Consider the following 20691-nt stretch of genomic DNA (forward strand, 5'->3'; position numbering starts at 1 on the left):
AAATTTGGGATTAAACTCAAACCATCACCACCCCCTTCCCCAACAGATACCCCAACAACTGACCAAAACAAAACAAGAAAACTGTCGTAGCGATTCGGAAATAAATACGGTAGTGCCTACTATTTGTCAGATGGTAAAATTAATAATGTGTCATGTTTGTAAACGTGTCACGACAAATAATTCCAAACAAATTTATAAATATTTGTGTATTATTAACGCGATCAATTAGCAACAAGTATAAAGATGGCTCTAACTTTTTTGCCCTAACATAGTTATAAACAATGTTATTATTCGTTAATGAAAATGTCCGAACATATTAATTAATATTTATATTTTAAAAAAGTGCGCATTGTTATGTTTATTGGCAGGAAAAAATATATTTTGTCTATTTTCTAAATAATAAGAAATGCGTACAATTATATGTATATTCAAAGGCTTGGTTTATTCGAGTCGAGCATACCTTGGCCTTGAAGCCAAGCGGAAGTTTTATAAAAGAAAGAAAGAACGGGATTCTATTTTTAAAGCCACGCACTTAGGTGGCGACTGCAAGGCTGAAGAATGTGACAGGTGTCAACGGCAAGATGTCTAGTGGTGAGCGAGAGGGGTGAAGATATAGCAGACAAATAACCAAAGCACGCTTCACACGATCACGCCGTAAATTCCTCAAAAATACCTTGTTATAGCCGTGTTCTCGCTATTACCGTGCTCGCTATAACGGGATTCTACTTAGTCATAAAATAAAATAAAGATAAGGATAAAACTAAAAACTTCAATTAGACAAGTGAGACCAAGCCTTCGAAACATTAACATTAAAGAATTTTTTTTAGAAACAACTTGTTAATTTCAAAAAAACACTGTACAACCAAATAATATACTAGGAAAAGGAATAAATTTAACCAGTGTACAGTAGTTTGACAAGTATGCAATTAATAAAAACTTGAGTGTCAAATCTTATTTTTAAATTTTGGCTTGTTAAATTACATGCATAATATTTCTGGACTGTTTCAACTGCCTCTGTGATTTAGAGACATGATGAAACCTTTACCTAACACATTATAACTAAAACAAATAAAACTACATGGTCACAGAAAATGTGGCTTACTTTTAGATCTTACATTGGTGTTCTAATCAACAGTGTCAACATTAGCACTGGAATAAGTTAACTTTCAATTTTTATGTAAAAAAAAAAATTAAAAGGACAATGGGAGTTTTACAAATATACTTTTTATAACTATGGGGAGAATCACCTGACTTGAGTGTTTCGTTCCTGCCTCAAGAGGTTTATGTCCCTTGTGAAAAGAACTGTCCTGTACGACACTTTGTTCCCGGGCTCACCAAATGGTCTCGACACTTTATCCAGGACACCATTGTACACCAACAGATCATCAACTAGGATCTAGAAAACATTACATAAAAATATCTGTCTGGATGTAAAATCTTAGATTAAATAATTAAATAATTGTACTTGCTATCACATGCTTGGAATGAAGAGCAAATTAAAAATTACTCAAACAATAACAGTGTAGTAAACATTTACAAAAGAAACAAACAGACTCCATAACTAGAGCCAAGATTATATGGTGTTATTAAAAAGCAAATTGCATCATTAAAAATAATAGATTTAGTCTTTATCATCATTAAAAACTTAAAAACCTGTCGGCTAATAACAAGTACATATCAAACCCAATAATGTAAATCATTTGCTTCAACATTTCATCTAAAAGATACTTAAAATGTGTCACATAAAACCATTATACATATATTGATGAAAGTTTTAAACATGCAAATTTAAAGTACAGCTAAACAATTTTTTTAAATTGTAATGTCTAAAGCCAAGTTGTTATTACTATTAAACATGCAAATTAAAAGTACAGCTAAACAATTTTTTTAAATTGTAATGTCTAAAGCCAAGTTGTTATTACTATTAACATGAATCAAAAAATCAATATGCAAATTATAATAATTATACATTTATTTGTGATGTTTCTCTGTAGGCCTTTAGCCATTTCTGTATAGCATCAGCTGTAGATTGTTTTTATTTAATTTGGAAAAAAAAAACATGAATAGAAACTAAATAAATATATTTACTTAGTATATAATATTTTAGATTTTAAAATAGAAGCCTAAACTAAATATATATAAAAATAATTCTATGTTTCCCAAAACAAAGTAATTGAGGAAAATGTTGCATTTTTTTTGTTTTTTGTCCTGCATTTCAGTGTTATGTGATGTCTGATGTATTCACAATGATTTCAGTGTTTGGTGGTGTATTGGCTTATATTTCACTGTTATTTCGCTTTATCGCTATCCACCATATAATCTTGCCTTCTCCCATAACCAATTCAACAAGTCTATGTGGTTTGACTGTTTTCATATAGATAAGACATGAATCATTATATTTATATCAAGTAAAATACTAACATGATGGTTTATATTTACTTTTAAAAGTATTGAGAATTCTTTTTAATTGTTATATCAGCTATTTGTAATGAATATATGTGTATTTTGAGATGTATAGGTATTTCAATGTGAACTATTTGACGTGGTACTGCCTTTGGCAATAATAAAAGCATGGGTCCCAGTAGCATCAGCTGCTGTTGGAGAGCAGCCTGCAATGTCACGACGAGGCAAGAAAAATTCAATTTTCTCCAGATAATCTTGTATGTTTTCGAGTTTCCGTGTGCTCCGGCACATTATCCACCAAAATGGCTTCCAGAGCTTGATTTTTTGAAAACATATTAAATTTTCTTTACTTTGCACATATTATATTACAGCATATTTTATAAGAAATACATAGTTATGGTCATAACAAAATTTTTGTGAGTTATGCAAAACACTGAATGAATAAAAATATTGATACTTTTAAAACAAAGTTGTAAAAATAATGAAGGGAATGAACTTACAGTGGGCTAGGCCTCACAGAGAGTGACAACTTGGGGTGGGGGGGATGTGCATGAGCATGTGCTTACCTAGTAGTTAATATTCTGAGTATCATGCATTGACTGTATATTCTAAAGTTTTTTATCTTATACTAGAGTAATATAACCATCTCTCACCTCAAACTCTTTGACACCTCTCGTTGGAGTTTTTGAATAGTTCCACAGTTTAATCATAGAAACTGTCACTGGATAATCAAAAACTATATACACCCTGTTGAGCTGAAAATAAAAATATTATCTTTTGTATAGCTATACAAAAGTGATTTTTATTATAAAAAAATAATAAACCAAATTGTAAAAATACTGAAAATAATTTAGGTCTCAAAAATTCTATATTTTAAAAAATTAAAACATAATTTTTTTAATGTAGTATAAATGAATAAATACCTCACCCAATATTTATAGTGTTATATTTTTTTAGAATTTCCATGTGGTGAACTACATTCTTGCATAATAACTGCCAAAATTTTTAAGAATTTTGAAAGGTTAAGTAAAATCAAATAAATTATTTACAAGAAATTTCACTAATATCATGAAATAGCCATGGGTATTGTTTTTCAACTTAAATACATGTCCATTTGTTTCTCATTATCCATACTTCACAAAAAAAAAGACATTAAAATGCAATTTAGGGAGATAATTATGTAAGAAGAATGCACTGTAAATTTTTTCTTATTTTCATTGAATTTCAGCCACTCAAAAAATCTACAAGGTAACCATATTAATATATTCATGTAAATAAAAAATAAATACCTGGAACAAAACATACTACCTAATATTTTTTAAAGATTTGATTGATTTTACCCTGGCCTTAAACCTCCTGTAAAATTAATTTTGTACGTGAATATAAAAACATTAAAAGCTTTACCAGAGTTAGAATGAGAGAGAACATGCTCAGAACAATGTGACGAGCCTGCAGATAGCCTGTAGTGCTGACAGACAAGTGACACTGCCGCACTGTGAGAGAAAACAAGCACTTCGCACCATTAACATACACTAACTGCCCAAACAAGTCAGGGTCATTCCACACCAAGTCACCCAGGTATTGACACACACCTCCTCAAATTTTTATGAAACTTGGCACAATAGATTCTACATATTACTATCCTGATAACACATGCAAATTATTTTTTTCACTCGCTCTTTTAGATATTTTAGAATTTTTATTTTTTTTATTTTTATTTGGTGCTATCTGAAGTCTCCCAAATCATGCCTATAAAGTGCATTCAGAACTTTAAAATTATTTGTTTGAAAACTACTCCAGATATCATCACAGAATTTTGCAGGAAGTTTGTGTGTTATACTTAAAAGCAACAAAAAATGTTATTATTTCCCTATCTCAATCCCCAAAAAAAAACATATATAAATATAATTTTTAATAAATATAATAAAATGGTGTTTTGTTTTACAAAAACAACAATATTTGGAGTCTAAGACATGATAAAATTTGTTTTAAAATACTCTTAAATATATAGGCTATTAGTTAAATAAAAAATATAGTTGGCTTTTTAACATGTTTAATTTCTGTGCACAACAGAAAAATATATTTTCAAATTCAATACACCATTGAGTACTTACATCAAACAAAATATATAGTTCCCAATCCACGTTCAATATTGTGAGTTGTTTGTCTTTTAAATACATATAGATGCTAACAAACACTTTTTCCACCTCATCCAACATCTTTCAATTTTTTAGACACTACCTTTTTTTTTGAAATATAATACATTCTTCCGGTGCTACTTGAATGAGGTGCCTCTGCTGCACTGATGATGTGTTCCAAAGACACTGTGCACAAATCTTTTCTTTGAGGCCAATAAAAAGATACAGCTGGTCCTTAAGGGTGAAGAAAAAGGATTTCCACATCTTCTTCACTGAAGATAGTTTTTACTAGTCCAAAATACCAATTATCATCATAATTTGCAGTCATATAATTATTTAAAGATGGCCGAACACAAACCCAATCAGAAGACGTTTGATAAAATATTAGTGCAGGGTTGAGACTATAAGTAGTCCTACTAATTTCAAGGTCGTTTGTCTGAAGTGGTTTGAAATTATGAAAAATTCTAGTACCAGGAATAGGTTGTTGAAAATCATTTTTATAGTTTGAATCATAGTGATTCAGCATTTTTTTGTGAATAAAATGAAAGAACGTTTTCAATGTTCTTTTTACAAAAGTTACAGACAGCATTTTCTGACATAATTAGATCTTTATCTGGTAGCTGGGTGTTCGCTTTCCTTAAAATTCTTTTTACTATTCCTCCCAGACCATCACATATTAATTTTCCATGACTGGTAGCAAAAAATGAGTGTTCAGCTTTCATATTGAAGTTCTTCAAATGCTCAGACAGGTTCTTAAAACAATTCCTTTTTTTATATTGATCAATACAGCCATCAGTGAAATAATTGACTGTATCTATTTCTTGATGATTTATTGCCAGCCATTTTGTAATTTCCTTTTGGACATAGTTAACAAAACTTGTGTCATAGTCAAGATCTTCACTTAAAAAACAATGATTATAAATCAGAACATTCTCATTTATGGAAACTAATGCTTCAGAATACGCAATTTCAAATTACACGAGCATTTTTAGGAATGAATTAGTCGTGTTAAGTGAGGGATAGGTGTATGTATATGATTCTTCAACTTTGGCAGCATCCAATAACAGTTTTACATTTTGGTGGATGCTGCAGACACATAAAGTGTGTCTGACTGCAGAACCAACAAGGATACACCATTTAGGTCTCAAACCACAAAATTTTGAAAACCATAATTTCACATTTGGATATTCCAATTTAAAACAAGAATAGAGTTCTCTCAAGTTACACAGGATAAGTCTATTTTTTACCTCAACATTTTTTTTAAATTCTTAATTCTTAATTTGTCTTTTGCCCCAGGTAACACTCTTGAAATTTCATTATCTTGATAAAATGATCAAAGGTTTAATTGCATTTTCAGAAAATGTTTTACCTTTTTTTGGAACAGGAATCTCCAAAATACCCTTTTCACGTTTCAGCTTTACTGACTGTCACACCATGTATTCACACACATTGATTCCTTCATCACTTTATATTTGCTTAGTAGCAAATTTGGATTTTTTGAGACCTACCAAAAGATGAAATCTTTTCTTTCAAAAGAGAAATCATCACATCAAAATCTTGTGCCTTTTTAACAATACTTGTTTGTATCTTCTTCATCAGAACTCCGTACATCATAATCTAGTGCTTTGGAAATTTTTCTTTTCACAGCCATAGTTACATTATCAACTTTTCTTTATAATATAACCCCTTACTATGTGATGACAAGGTGTGAACCAAAATCATCTAAAGCAGTGTTTGTTTGTGAGAGGGATACATTTCTTGATTCTAATAAATCTAATTCATTCAGGAGTACATCATCAGTTTCATTCTCACTGATTTTTATTTTATGTTCACAAAAGTTACGGCATGTTGAACAGAGCTTTTGGCCAGGTTTAATGTAAATTTTTTTTTGCTATCAATTGTTTTGAAAAGCTTAATCATATACTTCTCAATGGTTTTAATAGGCTTTTTGTGTTTTTTTTTAAAGGGTCTACACAGATTGTTTGATACTTTTCAAATAAGTTTAAAAAGTTGTGGGTGTGTTGAGAACAGATGTTTGTAATTCCAGATTCAAGGCAAATAAAATCTTTTCCTTTATCACTTGATTCAGAAACACATTTAAACTCTTTTGAAGGTCTGTAGATAGTTTAGAAACAGTCTGATTTTTTAAATAGTTCAATGATACAGGTTTTAAATTCTACCATGCAGTTATAAAAATTAAGTATTATTCTTCATTTGATACTTGCAAAATATTTTAGTTCTTAAAGCAAAATAAAAAAATTATTTTATACATATATATTGTTTAGTAACTAGCAAAAAAAAGGCAGTATTTATTAGGGGTTTCTAAATTATTGGCAAACTGCCAGTAATTACACATTCAATTGCATAGTCGTCAAAAAAAAATCCATTCACTACTTGTACACTCAAATTTACCTCATCTTCAAATCACAAAGTCAACAAAATAAGTTTATATATTCAAAAAAAATTTAGTTATCTTTAAAATCAACATCAATTTTAAAAAAATTTATATTATTACTGCCTTAATGACATTTAACTTAAAAACATTAACTTAAAAAATCTATAACTAGACAACAATTAATCACTGTAGGCATGTCCTCAATCAAAGAAAGGGACAACTGTACTAACTCTGCTACAGAGAGCAGCATGTCACCACAGGAGAAGAGCCTGTTGAGACACGCTTGGTAAGTCATGCACACCTAAACTGCTGATAATTCACGAGTACTGAGATTAAAATCTGAGTATTAAACTTTTAAATATTACTTTCAGTTACCTTCATTATTAATGTTACGAACGCGATGCCAGGTTCGGAGCTGGCTGACGCCCCTGCAGGGCCACTGGCATCACGAGTCGTGTCGCATGCATGGCCTGGCCTGATTACAAGGGTCGTAACTACCCCCCTCCCCGCCTCCTCACAAGCGCATCGTCCTGCCTTGGCGCTGTTATCAACCGCTGAGCGGCCTCGGGAATTCCACAGGCCGCCGCGCGGAGCAGCATGAATTGACGCCACCTTTCTGGACTGTTCAGGCATCAGATCGGCCCAGGATGACGCAACCCGTCATCAGCTGCTCTCGTCGGTTTGAGAAGGGCATCACAGCATTTACACAGCGACACTGGCCTCCGCTAGAGTTTCGTGAAGGGTGCCGTGCAAGTCCTGCGATGAGCGCTGCAAGAGTTCCGCAATGAATGCCGTGTAGGTCCAGTGACAGAGTCCAAGGAGAGTTCCAAGCCAGTTCGGAGAGTTCTGCGATTGAAGGGAAGTGCGACATCGGTGAAGAGAGAGAGAGAGGGGCGCTCCCCCCCCTCCCCCCCAGAGAGTGGCGTAACGCAGAGTTCAATTGGATCATGAGAGTACAACCAACTGAGTGGCGCAAGACTGTGTGGACAGGTGCGAGGTAAGGGGCGAAACACTGTTGAGCCTAGCTCCAGTGAGGAGTGCGAACTTGGAACTTGACTGTCATTGAGTGACTTGAGAATGATCAGTTTTAAGTGCCAGTGACTTGTGATCGGACATTTTTAAGTACAATTATTTATTAATAATATAAATATGAGTAATTAATAAAACTCTAATAAACTTAATCGGGCTATCCCTTACAAACCCAGTTACCCACATTATTAGTTCGTAACATTACATTTAAAACTTACTAGTATCTCTTTAAATTCTTTTCTGCAGTAGGTAGAGTTTTATAAGTTTGTACAAGTTATAAAAAATTAAAAGGAAATTATTTTATCTTCTTCCATGGACTACATATTTAAAAACAGTTTAGTTGCTTTTGATAAGCCTATAGTTATTTATTTTGTATTGTTATTAAACATGTTAAAAAGCCGATTATATGAGTACTGTACAGTGGTGAAGCCATGTTCATCGACAGTCAGTATGTTTTGTGAAGTGTTACTGCTCCCTGATGATGGCGACTGTAATTTTGACCGAAACGTCAGTGAATTATTCGCCAAGGACATGGCTACAACCCACAATCCCAGTTACTTCAGTATATTCTAAATTTTTTGTATCTCTATCATTTTAATTTTACTAGCCAATCTCCACACGCTCTGCTGTGTGGCAGTTTAGTACTAGTACTTCCACTCCAGCTCCGAGAAGTCCGTACCTTTCACTTTTATGAGATCAGATGTCAACTACGGAAAGAGCTTAGTTTAAAACCAAAAATTTTTCTGGCACTGCAGGTATGCAGGCAGCAGTGCAATTGTGTCTTTGTCCAACTTTGTTTCTAGTTACTTTTCACAATTCTTCAAATTCTGTCAGTTGGGGAATCCAGCAGGTATATATGTTCTGCAATATAATGAAATATTCACTGGATAGTATTTGTGTAGTCAATGAGAAAACAACATGCAGTGGTAAGCAACATAACATCAAGGAACAATGATTATCTGTAACAGGCTTGTGAAGATGACCTAGAATTTTAGTTCTATTTTGTGATTTGTCCATTGAGATATGTGCCGCCTTCCCTCTCTGTCAGGGATAGGTAATCACATCGTTCAACCAGATCGGTCGTTGGGCCAGCAGGCAGCACATCGCTAGGGGGCTCCAAAAAATGCATCATATTAGAAAACATTTTTGTAACAGTGTTAAGAGGATTTTGTAATGTTTCTCAGAGAAGTTTTGAAAAAAAATTAATTAATTGAATAAATATCCCATCTATTTTATTTAGGAAAATTAACTTTCATCTCCGGTTGGCAGAACTAAATGTTTATTGTCAAATATTGTCTAAGATTTAATTTGTTGCATCTTGTCTGGCCAGACAGACATGACACATTTCAAGATGTGGGACTTCTGACGGTAGTCTACGCCTTGAGCTTTGCACAAGGAAAAGAGCAGACAGCCACTCAATGCCTAACCCAAGTGTAGGAGTATCTCCTCAGTACCACCTACGGGCGCACCGAGATCGACCTGAGCCAGTTGGTATTGACTCAGAGATGCAGCAGCGAGGTACGGCCAGGCTCGGCCACCGAGGCGAGGGTGCCGAGCGCCTGGATGAGAACGGAGCATAGTCCGGGGTAGAGAAGAGACCCTCATTGAAGACTCGTGAATCATCATATCTCTTCAACTTCTCTCAACTCAATGACACAGTGGGGACAGTAAAAATTGTTGATACCATATTACTTTTTTTAATGAAAAATATCAAGTTTAAAGATTTAAAAAAAAAATTATATTATCACTGGATTCAGAAACCTAACATAACAACAGACCACAAAAATAAAATTTTTCTAGTAAAATACAGAATACCTGGTTCGGCAAAATTGGTGCTAACCACATGTGTCGTCCGTCAAATGTCTCATTAACACCATCTATGAGTTTTTCAGGCGTACGGACATCATTGTTGACACCTTCCAAAATGTTAACGCTGTCTGGAAATGCTCCAATGTCTGAAATGCAAACAATCACATACTATATAGTGTGAAATAGCAGTTATTTGCTTTAACATTATAAATAAACATAAAGTGCTAAATGTCAATAATAATAATAATAATAATAATAATAATAATAATAATAATAATAATAATAATAATAATAGCAAGTAGCTCCATTACTTCCAAAAAAATTTTTTGTAGTACAGGCAAATTTTTCCCCCAGATTTGTTTCATTAAAACTAAGCATGACTACAAAGCTACTAAAATGTTTGGCAAAAATTTGGTAACTATGATATACATTTAAAATAAATAAAATTTCAAAAATCTTCAAATAAGAAAAGTATTTGTAACTACACTGTGCATACAAAAATAAAGTGGGAATATAAAATATATTTTACAAATTATATTTAAGTAGGCTTCTTTTAAAATGTTTTAATTGAGTAACATATAAATTTAAAATTAGGCAAAGGAGATTTTATCAAGGCAAAATATGTATCTCTGAATACACTAAAATAGAAGCAATAAAATCCACATTAAACAGGCTTACACATATCCCCTGTAACACAAGTTACTGCCCTCTCACTTGTTAAATGGTTTAATTAACGATTTATTATGGAGAAAAATCATGTTAAGTACATTGGTTAGGTTTTCTGATTTCATTCAAATAACATCTTTCAATCCCTTTTCAAGAAATATTTATGTATTTGCCAAATGTATTATAACAATAATTAACATTATTTCACGCTTTTAAGTTATTCTGACAATTGTCTTGCTATATAGTATATAAGCCTGTGGTATATTGTGCGCTGCCAGGTTGGCAACGCACATCCAGACATACAGTTCCGGGATGGAGGCTGGTGATACACGGCCAAACAAAGACTGGTGCGCAGTTTGTACATCGTAATCCCAAGGTTACTACATTGGCGACGAGGATGGGATTGGTTTCTTTGCGTGCATTACGGCTCGTGTAATGTTCAGAAAGAATGTCGGGGTTTAAAGTTGAAAGTTTTACGCCCGGTGAGGACACGTGGGACTCGTATGTCGAAAGGCTGGAACAGCTTTTCATCGCAAACGGCGTGGGAGACAAGCCAGAAGATCAAGTTAAACGACGTGCAATCCTTATTTCGTCTGTAGGGAAACAAACGTATGAAGTGCTACGCAATCTGTGTGAGCCCAAGAAGCCATCGGAGCGCACCTACAGCGAGCTAGTCACTTTGTTGATGAGCCATTTTTCTCCACGGCCGTCTGTGATTGCCGAGCGTCACAACTTCCACAAGTGTGTCCAACAAGAACAGGACACAGTTTCAGATTTTGTGGTGAATTTAAGGAAATTAACGCGCTCTTGCAATTTTGGTACCTTCTTAGACGCCGCCTTGCGTGACCAGTTTGTGGTAGGGTTAAGGGACAGAAACATTACCCAGCGGCTTTACCTGGAAACCGATGACCTCACCTTCGAAAAGGCAGTAGGCATAGCAGTTCAGCATGAAGCGGCCGTGGGAAATGCAGCCCTTCATGTAAATGTGCCGAAAGTTGAAATTTCACACGGCTCGGCGGAACAGACCGAGCTACCAGTAAATGTACACGTGGTGAAAACACGTTCGCGGGAAGATGGCGTCAAAAACCAGGGCGGGCCTGGGTGTTTGTGCTGTGGAAATGTTACTCATTATGTGCGTGACTGCAAGTTCCGTAAGTACAAGTGTAATAATTGTAAACGTATAGGACATCTTAAACGAATGTGTCCGAACTTCATGTCGACTGACCGGACCCGTCATAATTATGTTGTGCGTGAAGACCCTGATCGCCAAAGTGTACACACGTCGGACGAGGATTTTGCGTCTGTGTTCCAGTTGTGTGGGTTGGCAGCCAGGTCACGACCTTGGGTTATGGAGGTGTCGGTGGGGGACGTGGTCCTGGATATGGAAATCGACAGTGGCGCGTCCATATCCGCTATTTCAGAAAGGCTGTATAGGATGCAGTTTTCAAAATACCCCTTGTCTCCGACACGGTTTAGTCTCAAGTCTTACACGAACGGTGTAATACACCCATGCGGGACAATTACAGTACTGGTGCAAGTGAAATCGAGCAAGCCCAAGAAGCTAGATTTGTTTGTAGTTCCAAATGGAGGCCCTCCACTTCTTGGCAGGGATTGGTACGATGCTTTAGAGCTGCCAAAACCGAGTCTCAACCATATCAGGGCCACTTCAGATGAGGACAGGTCAGTGCTGAGTGTCATTACCAAACATTACCCTACCTTGTTCGATGACGGTTTGGGTACGTTCATTGGAAGTAAGGTGTCACTGCATGTACGTGAAGGGACAGCACCAGTCTTTTTACCTGCTAGGCCCCTAGCCTTTGCGCTTAAGAGTAAGGTTGATAAAGAGCTAGACAGGCTTCTGGGGTTAGGTGTACTTCATCCAGTGTCATTTAGTGAGTGGGCCACCCCAATCGTTCCCGTTGCAAAACGTGATGGTACGGTCCGTATTTGTGCTGATTTTAAGATCACAGTCAACCCTAACCTCATTGTGGAACATTATCCTTTACCGCGAGTTGATGAGTTGTTTTCCAAGCTGCAAGGGGGGATAGAGTTTTCTCAAATTGATCTTTCCCAGGCATTCCAGCAGTTGCAGGTCGATGAGAAGTCGCAGGAGCTGTGCACTATCAACACGCATAGGGGATTGTTTCGGTTTAGCAGACTCCCTTTTGGAATAGTGTCTTGCCCCGCTATTTTTCAACGCACAATGGAGCAAGTCCTACAGGGGTTAGAAGGTGTTGTGTGTTTTCAAGATGACATTTTGGTAACAGGCGCTACCAAGGAAATTCACTGGCGAAATCTTCATGGACTGTTACAACGTCTGCAGGACTCTGGTTTCAAGGTAAATAAAGCGAAATGTGCATTTTCCCGTTCATCAGTCTCTTTTCTGGGGCATAGGGTAGATAAGGAGGGGTTGCATACGAGTAATGACAAAGTCAAAGCAGTAGTAGATGCACCACCACCTCGTAGTGTCAGCCAGTTGAGGGCATGGCTAGGTCTGGTTAATTACTATGCCCGTTTTCTGCCTAACCTAGCCACGGTGTTGGCACCTTTACATGAGCTTTTGAAAAAGGGTCATAAGTGGGTTTGGGCACAAAGCTGTGATTCTGCCTTCAAAGAGTTAAAACAGCTGATAGTCTCCTCACATGTTGTCATACACTACAACCCGGATTTGCCAGTTCGTTTGGCATGCGATGCGTCCCCATATGGTGTGGGAGCAGTCCTAAGCCACGTCCTACCCAGCGGGGAAGAGAAGCCAGTTGCATTTGCTTCTCGCACCTTGTCGTCTGCAGAGAGAGGGTATTCTCAGCTAGATAGAGAAGCCTTAGCAATTATATTTGGAGTTAAAAAGTTCTTTCAGTACTTGTACGGCCGAAGCTTTACCCTGATTACCGATCATCAACCATTAACACACATTCTAGGTAGCCATTGTGGTATTTCGCAGCTCGCTGCCAATAGGCTGCAGCGTTGGGCAGTGCTGCTTCAGGGTTTCGACTACACAGTTCAGTACGCCAAAGGTGACGCCAATTCGAATGCTGATGGCCTCTCTAGGTTGCCACTTCCAAATGTTGAGCCTTCTTCAACCCAATTTTCATATTTGGATGTTGGAGTGTCAGAGTTTTTGCCAGTGACGCCTCAGGAAATCAGGCGAGAATCTGAAAGGGATGGAGTGTTAGGTAAAGTCATTAGGTGTCTTAGAGATGGTTGGGCCACGCAACTGTCCGACACGCTCAAACCGTTCTATGACAAAAGAAACGAACTTGCACTAGAAAGGGGGCTGCGTTTTGTGGGGGCACCGGGTCGTCATTCCCCAAGCCTTGCAGGATCGAGTGTTGCAGGAGTTGCACACCAGTCACTTTGGTATATGCAAAATGAAAGCCTTGGCACGTTCGTATGTATGGTGGCATCGGATAGACAAGGATTTGGAGAGGGTAGTTTCTTCTTGTACCCCATGCTTCCAGAACAAGTCCTTGCCAGACAAGACAAGTCCTGCTGCCGTGGGCGTGGCCCGACCGACCTTGGCAAAGAATTCATGTGGATATCGCCGGTCCATTCATGGGAAAGTATTTCCTAGTCCTTGTGGATAGCCATTCAAAATGGCCAGAAATCAGTGTTCTTCCCAGTATTACGTCGGATGCAGTGATAACACAGTTGCGTTGGTGGTTCGCTGTATACGGGTTGCCAGAACAGCTAGTTTCAGACAATGGTGTCCAGTTCTCGTCGGAAGAGTTCAAACGTTTTTGTAAACACAATGCCATAAGGCACACATTTTCACCTCCGTATCACCCTTCCTCAAACGGTCTGGCGGAAAACATGGTCAGAACCTTTAAAAACAAACTCAAGTCATTGGTTCACTCTAATGTTCCGCTCAACACAGCCTTACCCCGCTTCTTGTTGAGCTACAGAATAACCCCCCATACAGTCACGGGGGAGTCACCTAGCAGTTTAATGTTCGGTAGGGTTGTTTGTAACCGTTTGTCGTTACTAGCCCCGTCTGTAGCCACCACTGTTGCAACTCGCCAAATGGGTTCGGTGGTCTCACGTTCCGCCCTCAGGAACAGAGCTTTTGAGGTGAATGACAGTGTTGGGTTTACCGTTTATGCACGTGGGAAACAGAGTTGGGAGAAGGGGGTGGTCGTTGGCAAGTTGGGTCCACTCACGTACAGTGTGCAAGGGGCCAGCGGAGTCACCCATCGCCGCCACCTAGATCAGCTTCGCCCCCTTCCGCCGCTGTCGCAGATGGAGGCAAACACGGTCAGCAGCAACAACATGCGGGTCAGTGGTAGAGAAACACAGCTGCCACCCTGCCATCAAACGTCCTCAACTTCGGAGCCTACAGGCGGCAGGGCAGCACTGACAGAAAAGGAGCCACAGGAAAACGTGATGAAAAGTGCAGCTGGCAGTGTCCAAAATGAAGAAAGAAGTAGGTGTAGTGATGCGGAAAGCGGGTTTAAGGGGTTTGTGCTAAGGGAAGACAGTGTATTCGTGAGTGGTGATGCCAGTAGTCAACAACGATACCCCAAAAGGAACAGGGTCCCCAAAAAAATGATGAACCTGTGATGTGTGTGAAAATACATTTCTAGTAGTACTCTTTGTCCATGTGTCGTTGTTTGTTTGTTCGCTACTATGGGTAGGAGAGGAGTGTGGTATATTGTGCACTGCCAGGTTGGCAACGCACATCCGGACATACAGTTCCGGGATGGAGGCTGGTGATACACGGCCAAACAAAGACTGGTGCGCAGTTTGTACATCGTAATCCCAAGGTTACTACAAAGCCCCTAGGCATTTTTTTAACTGTTTGTTAATTAGTGTGTTTAGGTTTTTTTTGTGCTTTAACATAATTTTTAAGTGTTGCTTGTTCTTTCTTTATTCGTAAATGTGTGATAATGTAAGTTTTTTTATAGTTTTTTGTGCCATCCCTCTTTGTTTGAAAGAGCAAGTGCAGTAGTTTGTATGGTGCATAACAATTAGAGCGCGACAGAGTTCGGTACCAGTGAGAAAGAACTCTGGAGTTAGTCAAAGTTCTGTTGCCATGCGCATTGATTGGCTGATGTTTTTTCAGGTTGGGTATTTTTGTGATTGGTCACAAATGATGTCACCAGACTTATTGCATTGTTTTTGTGAGGGCTGTGCTATGATTGGTCGGAGAGGTAGTGCACCTACCACTTCCTCAGGTGGTACGGAATTGCAAATAGTCTCGTCGGAGTCTGAACAAGGTACCAATAGGTTGTGTGTCGGGCGGTGGCTCACAAGTAACATATTAATGTGAGTTGAAGAGAGAAGTTCGTAACTGTGGTCCGGGTGCTACCTTATATAATCAACGTCTTTTGTTTTTTGGAGCTGTAACTTGAATTTTTTCACCAGTCACACGTATTTAGCCCACAGCAATGCTTGAGTGATCTCGCCATTGTTCCGAGGACAGAGTCTTTCTGCATTATGTATTGCAAGCAACCACAGATTTACTTGCAAACTATATTTTAACATCCATTCTTCGGTACCTGTGAACAGGTGTTTTGGAGTCTAGGAAGAGGTTATGTTCATCTTGTTTGTCATCTCAAAATAATTTGTTCTTGTGATAAAATGGCAACTACGATGACTTGTGAATATTCATGAAAGATTAATAAAAAACAGTTAATTTCAGGTTGTGTTCCAAAATACTTTATTTAAGTATCCAATGGTCGACAGTATTGTTTACGTTTCAAACTTATATATGTTTTCATTGGCCAATTCATTTCTACAAGTGCTCATGAAGCATGTATGTCCACTATAGACCGAATATTTTGAGCTAGCTGAGGTGGTCTAGGGTGTGACAACCTCTTTCTAAATTTCAAACCTAAGGGGGCAGTTTACAAAACTTTTTGTTTTGTTTATGACATTTATTTATCCGACCGATTATATTTTGTACCAAATTTAAGATATGTCAGTAAGCAATTTTTCAATAAATAGCTTCCAAAATTAGATATTTTTTTCTCCAATTTTGTGGTACTAACCACAAAAACAAGATGAGCTATATCAATTACATTTAGTACACTTAAAGTATGTTTGATATTCTTTTAAAGGCAATGGTTGAAATAGCTCTCAAAGTGATAAGAAAATGTGCAGGCATGAAATTACTTATTTTTTAGACTGTAAAACCGTAAGGGTTATATTTTAATCATAAAGTGAGAACGCACAGTGTGCGTTTGGATTTCAATTTAATATTTATGTGTCACCATGTTTGAATGATGATAAAATTGGAGCAGATATTTAGGATCCAAGCAGTGCCTACAGCCCGCAGTGTTCTGGATGCCAGGATCTCTAAAGCCAGCAAAGCCCGGCCCGGTCCAGCTGCCAGGCAGGTATACGAGCCCCACCTATCGCCCCTCCGCAGTGCTCAAGGCTAACTAACTGCTCAACCACTGGTGGCGGCTCCCCGCGTTTCACTTTAGGATTTTAATTTCCGGGTGGCCCCTAAAACACTCGTGGATTGTAAGCATTATAACAGGGAGATTATGAGAAAGAAGAAAAAAAAATTGAATGGTGGAAAAAATAAAATTTAAGTATTCTTTTTTGCAACAATGTGATAGTTTGGATTAAAAATTGTGTGCACATATAGTATTTATGTTCGAATATATGCAAGAACCACTTACAACAACATCTATTCCACTAAATTTGAATTGCATGGGAACCGCAAGCACTAAATTTGTTGGAGAGGGGGTAGGAATCAGTTTTTCTTAATTTTTCTGGCTCATAAATATTTTTTTTAGACATTTTTGCCAAAGTGAGGCACATAGGTGAAGAGTTGCTTTAACAAATTTAAATAACAATAAAAAGTGTTCTGTCATTACGTTCTGTCCTGTTTTTAAACACTAAGACTGTTTGCAAGCACTAAAACAATAAATAAATTAACTATTATTATTTTTATTGGAAGCCCATACAAAATCTGTTACTGATGTTTATTCTGATACTTGAAACCGTCAATTATTTGTGAACATAAAAGTAAAATAAATTATTTTTTAAATTAATTGTAAGGGTAATTATTTAAATGATGAAATCTAACTTACTGATTAACACACAGATAAAAATTAAAAAAAAAATGGTTTGAATAAAGTCATTAGTGACCCAACTCCTATCACAAAGTAGATATTCCCAATTTTTATGGTTCTGACTTCAAAATTTACAATGGTTTAATTAGAAATAAGGAAAAATTTGTTCTAATAGAGAAATATTTGTTAAAATTTTGGAGCCTTTTATAGTCTGTATTACGGAAAGAAAAAAAAGCTATATCCCAATAAGGTAGTTGACGTATGTATGTATATCAAGAGAATTTATTATTGGGAACAGCCAATAAAACAGATTTCTTTAAAAAAATTTAAGAATTCCCAAATACAGATCTATGTTCATGTAGATAACAACTTCTATAACTACAAAATTTGGTAAAGCTTTAACAAGTTAGCTACAAAAAAAAGGCTGTGTTAATCAAAATTGAAGTAAGTGTTTCTACAGCAAAACCTGAAATCAGCACAATATATTGACACAACTTGTTTTTCGAATAAAAATATTTTTTTGTTTTCTTAAGAATTTTTTTTTTTTCAAACCATTAGGTGCAAGCCTGAATAGATGTGAGTTTCTATTAACAGAGGTTTAAAAAAGTTTGGTGTTTTACCATTAAAATAGAAAGTTTTTGGTATTAAAGTTATAAACAAAGCAGTGCATCGAACCACTCCAATAACAATTTTAAGCTCACAAATTCAATAAAAAAAAAGTGGGTTGGAATGGACCAAACGACCTATGGTCACATGCACGTTACACCTAAGCCACTACATTTTTTTCCCAAAAATAAAATTTTTTTTTTAACACAATGATTGTACACTGGTTGATTACAAAAATCTAGAAGTTAAATCATAGATTGCTCTATCATAGTTTTAGTTAAAAACTTTTGTTAATACAATAAAGAAAACAACATAAAATATAATAAACTATACATATGAATACTGCATTCAAACTACAAAACACAATATGCTAAATAATTTATATGCATGTAAATAAATAATTATATATAATTTATATATTCATAAATTTAGGTACAAACACAAAATAATTTTTAAATATCACACAAATTTGTAAATTTGTAATTGCGGTAGTCATAGGCCACTAGTTTCAGGAGTCCAGGTGTTCCTCTGTGAAGCTCGCTGACAGGACTCATGGCTAAGACACGTCAACTGAGGCTAGCCCAGGTACTTGACAACATGACAACACAGCTCGGCACAGTCCAGGTGCTACAGAGATGACAACCACAGATTGTACCCGAGATGTAAGACACTTGACATCCAGCCACCTCGCAGATACAGTAGCCTACACCACCCAGTGGTAGTGTGATTTTTGGTGGTATTTGGACGATTGGATTAACCTTCCAGCAAGTATAAATAAATTGTTATGTACACCTGACATTTTAATTTGTCTATATCTTTAGTAAAAATGTTTGTATTTATTCAAATACTTTTCTTGAAATGATAAAAAAATAACTGCAGTGTCCTGAAATTGGCACGAGCGAAGCCGCAGGTTATACCAGCACGCTGGTTCTCTCATCTTGTATTATTTTTTTTTTACTTTAGTTAAACTTGCTATCCACAACACAGTCTTTAGAGACACACACGCACATCTCAGTGCCAGGAGGCTCACAAAGGAGTCGCCCGTACCTACTGCAAGGAACCCTCCCACCATTTGCCTGGAGCGATTCAGGGAAACTAAGGAAAAACCAAATCAGGAGCCGGACCAGGATTTGAATCTGGGTTCCCTGGAATGTGAGTCCAGAATCTCACCACTGCACCAAACACCCCAGGGCTGCACCAGTGAATAAAAAAAAACATGCAATGCATATTCTTTAGCAATTTTTCTTGTAAATGGTAGCTTTAGCCAATCAGGCGACAACATTTTTACCCCAAAATGTGACCTATGTCACGAAAAAAATTTACTTATACAGAATAAATTTTTCTGTAAGGCAGTATTTAAAAATATCTCTTGTATTTCTATGTTTATGGTTGAAATTATACTAGTAATCAGATTTTTAAAATGCAAGAATAATTGAAGACTGCCATGCCAAAACGTTGTAAGTGCCATTGACTAAAATGTTCAGGAGAAGGAAAAATGCGATGCACTCGCACTATGGCACTTACAACGTTTTGAGATTCACAAAACATATTTTGCCACTTGGAGCGCCACAATCATCACCAATTTTTAACACATGAAAAAGCATGGCACTTACAACCTATTTTTACAGGAATACACATTTCGCCCGGTTTGGCACTTACAACGTTTTGGCATGGCAGTCTTGAATTAACCTTTATTGTCAAAATTGTTGTTGAAAACCACATTAACTTTTCACTTCACTTTATAAACAGTCGACGAAACAGTTCACGACTAGATGACTTGTAATTGATTTTAAAAACTGGTGTTTAGCTATAAAGTTTAAATATAATTATGAACAAGTTTTCATATAAATAAACTGTAATTAAATATCTATCATAAATTATATGAATCACCATAATTCTTTAGTCAATTGTAACATAACCTATTATTATACTGCACTCGCCGTGCCTGGTTCCCACGATAGCAGATAGATATCGCGTTTCATTCGGTTCGCGTCTGTCACCGTAGATAGCAGCACGGTAGGGGAATAATATTATTTTGTTTTTATATAACAAATACGCATCCCAAATACACCAAACTTATTTATAATGTGTTACAATATTTTTTAAAACATTGTGCATAAGATCCCGGGTGTAATTTGAATTATTATGTGTAACTATAAAACACCATTGTTCGTTAAAAATATTGTTACGAACGTTAGCAAGGCCACGCCACGCGCAGGTGCAGAGCTAGCTGGGCTGGCAGCTGCCGTAACATGAGATGTGCCATGCGCACCTGGGTCGCCGCTTATCTCCCTCCAGCCCTCCGCTCCCACCCCCCGCGCGTCACTGTTAGTTTGACATTCGAAACCTGCCAGCTGCAGAGTTACGCGAGCCGCCAACACATGTTTTCGAGAGATTTCTGCCGTCGGGACGGCTCGCGATGACGCGACTGGCCCCGGCCGCTCTCGTGAGTTCTGGAATTGCGCCGGGGCCTATATATATGCCCGAGGACATCAGGGCAGTCAGTCAGTGAGTTCGGAGTGTTCAGTCGGGAGTTTTCCCGCGGCGCTGTTTCCGGGCGATAGAGTCGCGGGCGCGGCGGAGTCCCGAGCGAAGTTCCGAGCGAGGAGTCGAGCAGATCATC

At 37.1% G+C, this 20691-nt stretch overlaps 1 protein-coding gene across 4 annotated transcripts in view; it reads right to left on the reverse strand.

Annotated features, from left to right (window-relative positions):
- The window catches only part of LOC134531628 (katanin-interacting protein-like), a 136377-nt gene that overhangs the window by 24231 nt on the left and 91455 nt on the right, over positions 1–20691 (reverse strand). For all 4 annotated transcript variants that reach the window (XR_010075049.1, XR_010075048.1, XM_063367385.1 and 1 more), the window contains exons 12-14: positions 9781–9920; positions 3057–3158; positions 1248–1396 (exon numbers count right to left, since the gene is read on the reverse strand). Coding sequence is in view for 2 of the 4 variants with exons in the window: in XM_063367385.1 (XP_063223455.1) it covers positions 1248–1396; positions 3057–3158; positions 9781–9920 (391 nt within the window). In the remaining 2 variants the exon portion in view is untranslated. The remainder of the gene's footprint in view (positions 1–1247; positions 1397–3056; positions 3159–9780; positions 9921–20691) is intronic.

The sequence above is a fragment of the Bacillus rossius genome, chromosome 5 (genome assembly GCF_032445375.1).
Source record: "Bacillus rossius redtenbacheri isolate Brsri chromosome 5, Brsri_v3, whole genome shotgun sequence".
Classification (NCBI taxonomy): domain Eukaryota; kingdom Metazoa; phylum Arthropoda; class Insecta; order Phasmatodea; family Bacillidae; genus Bacillus; species Bacillus rossius.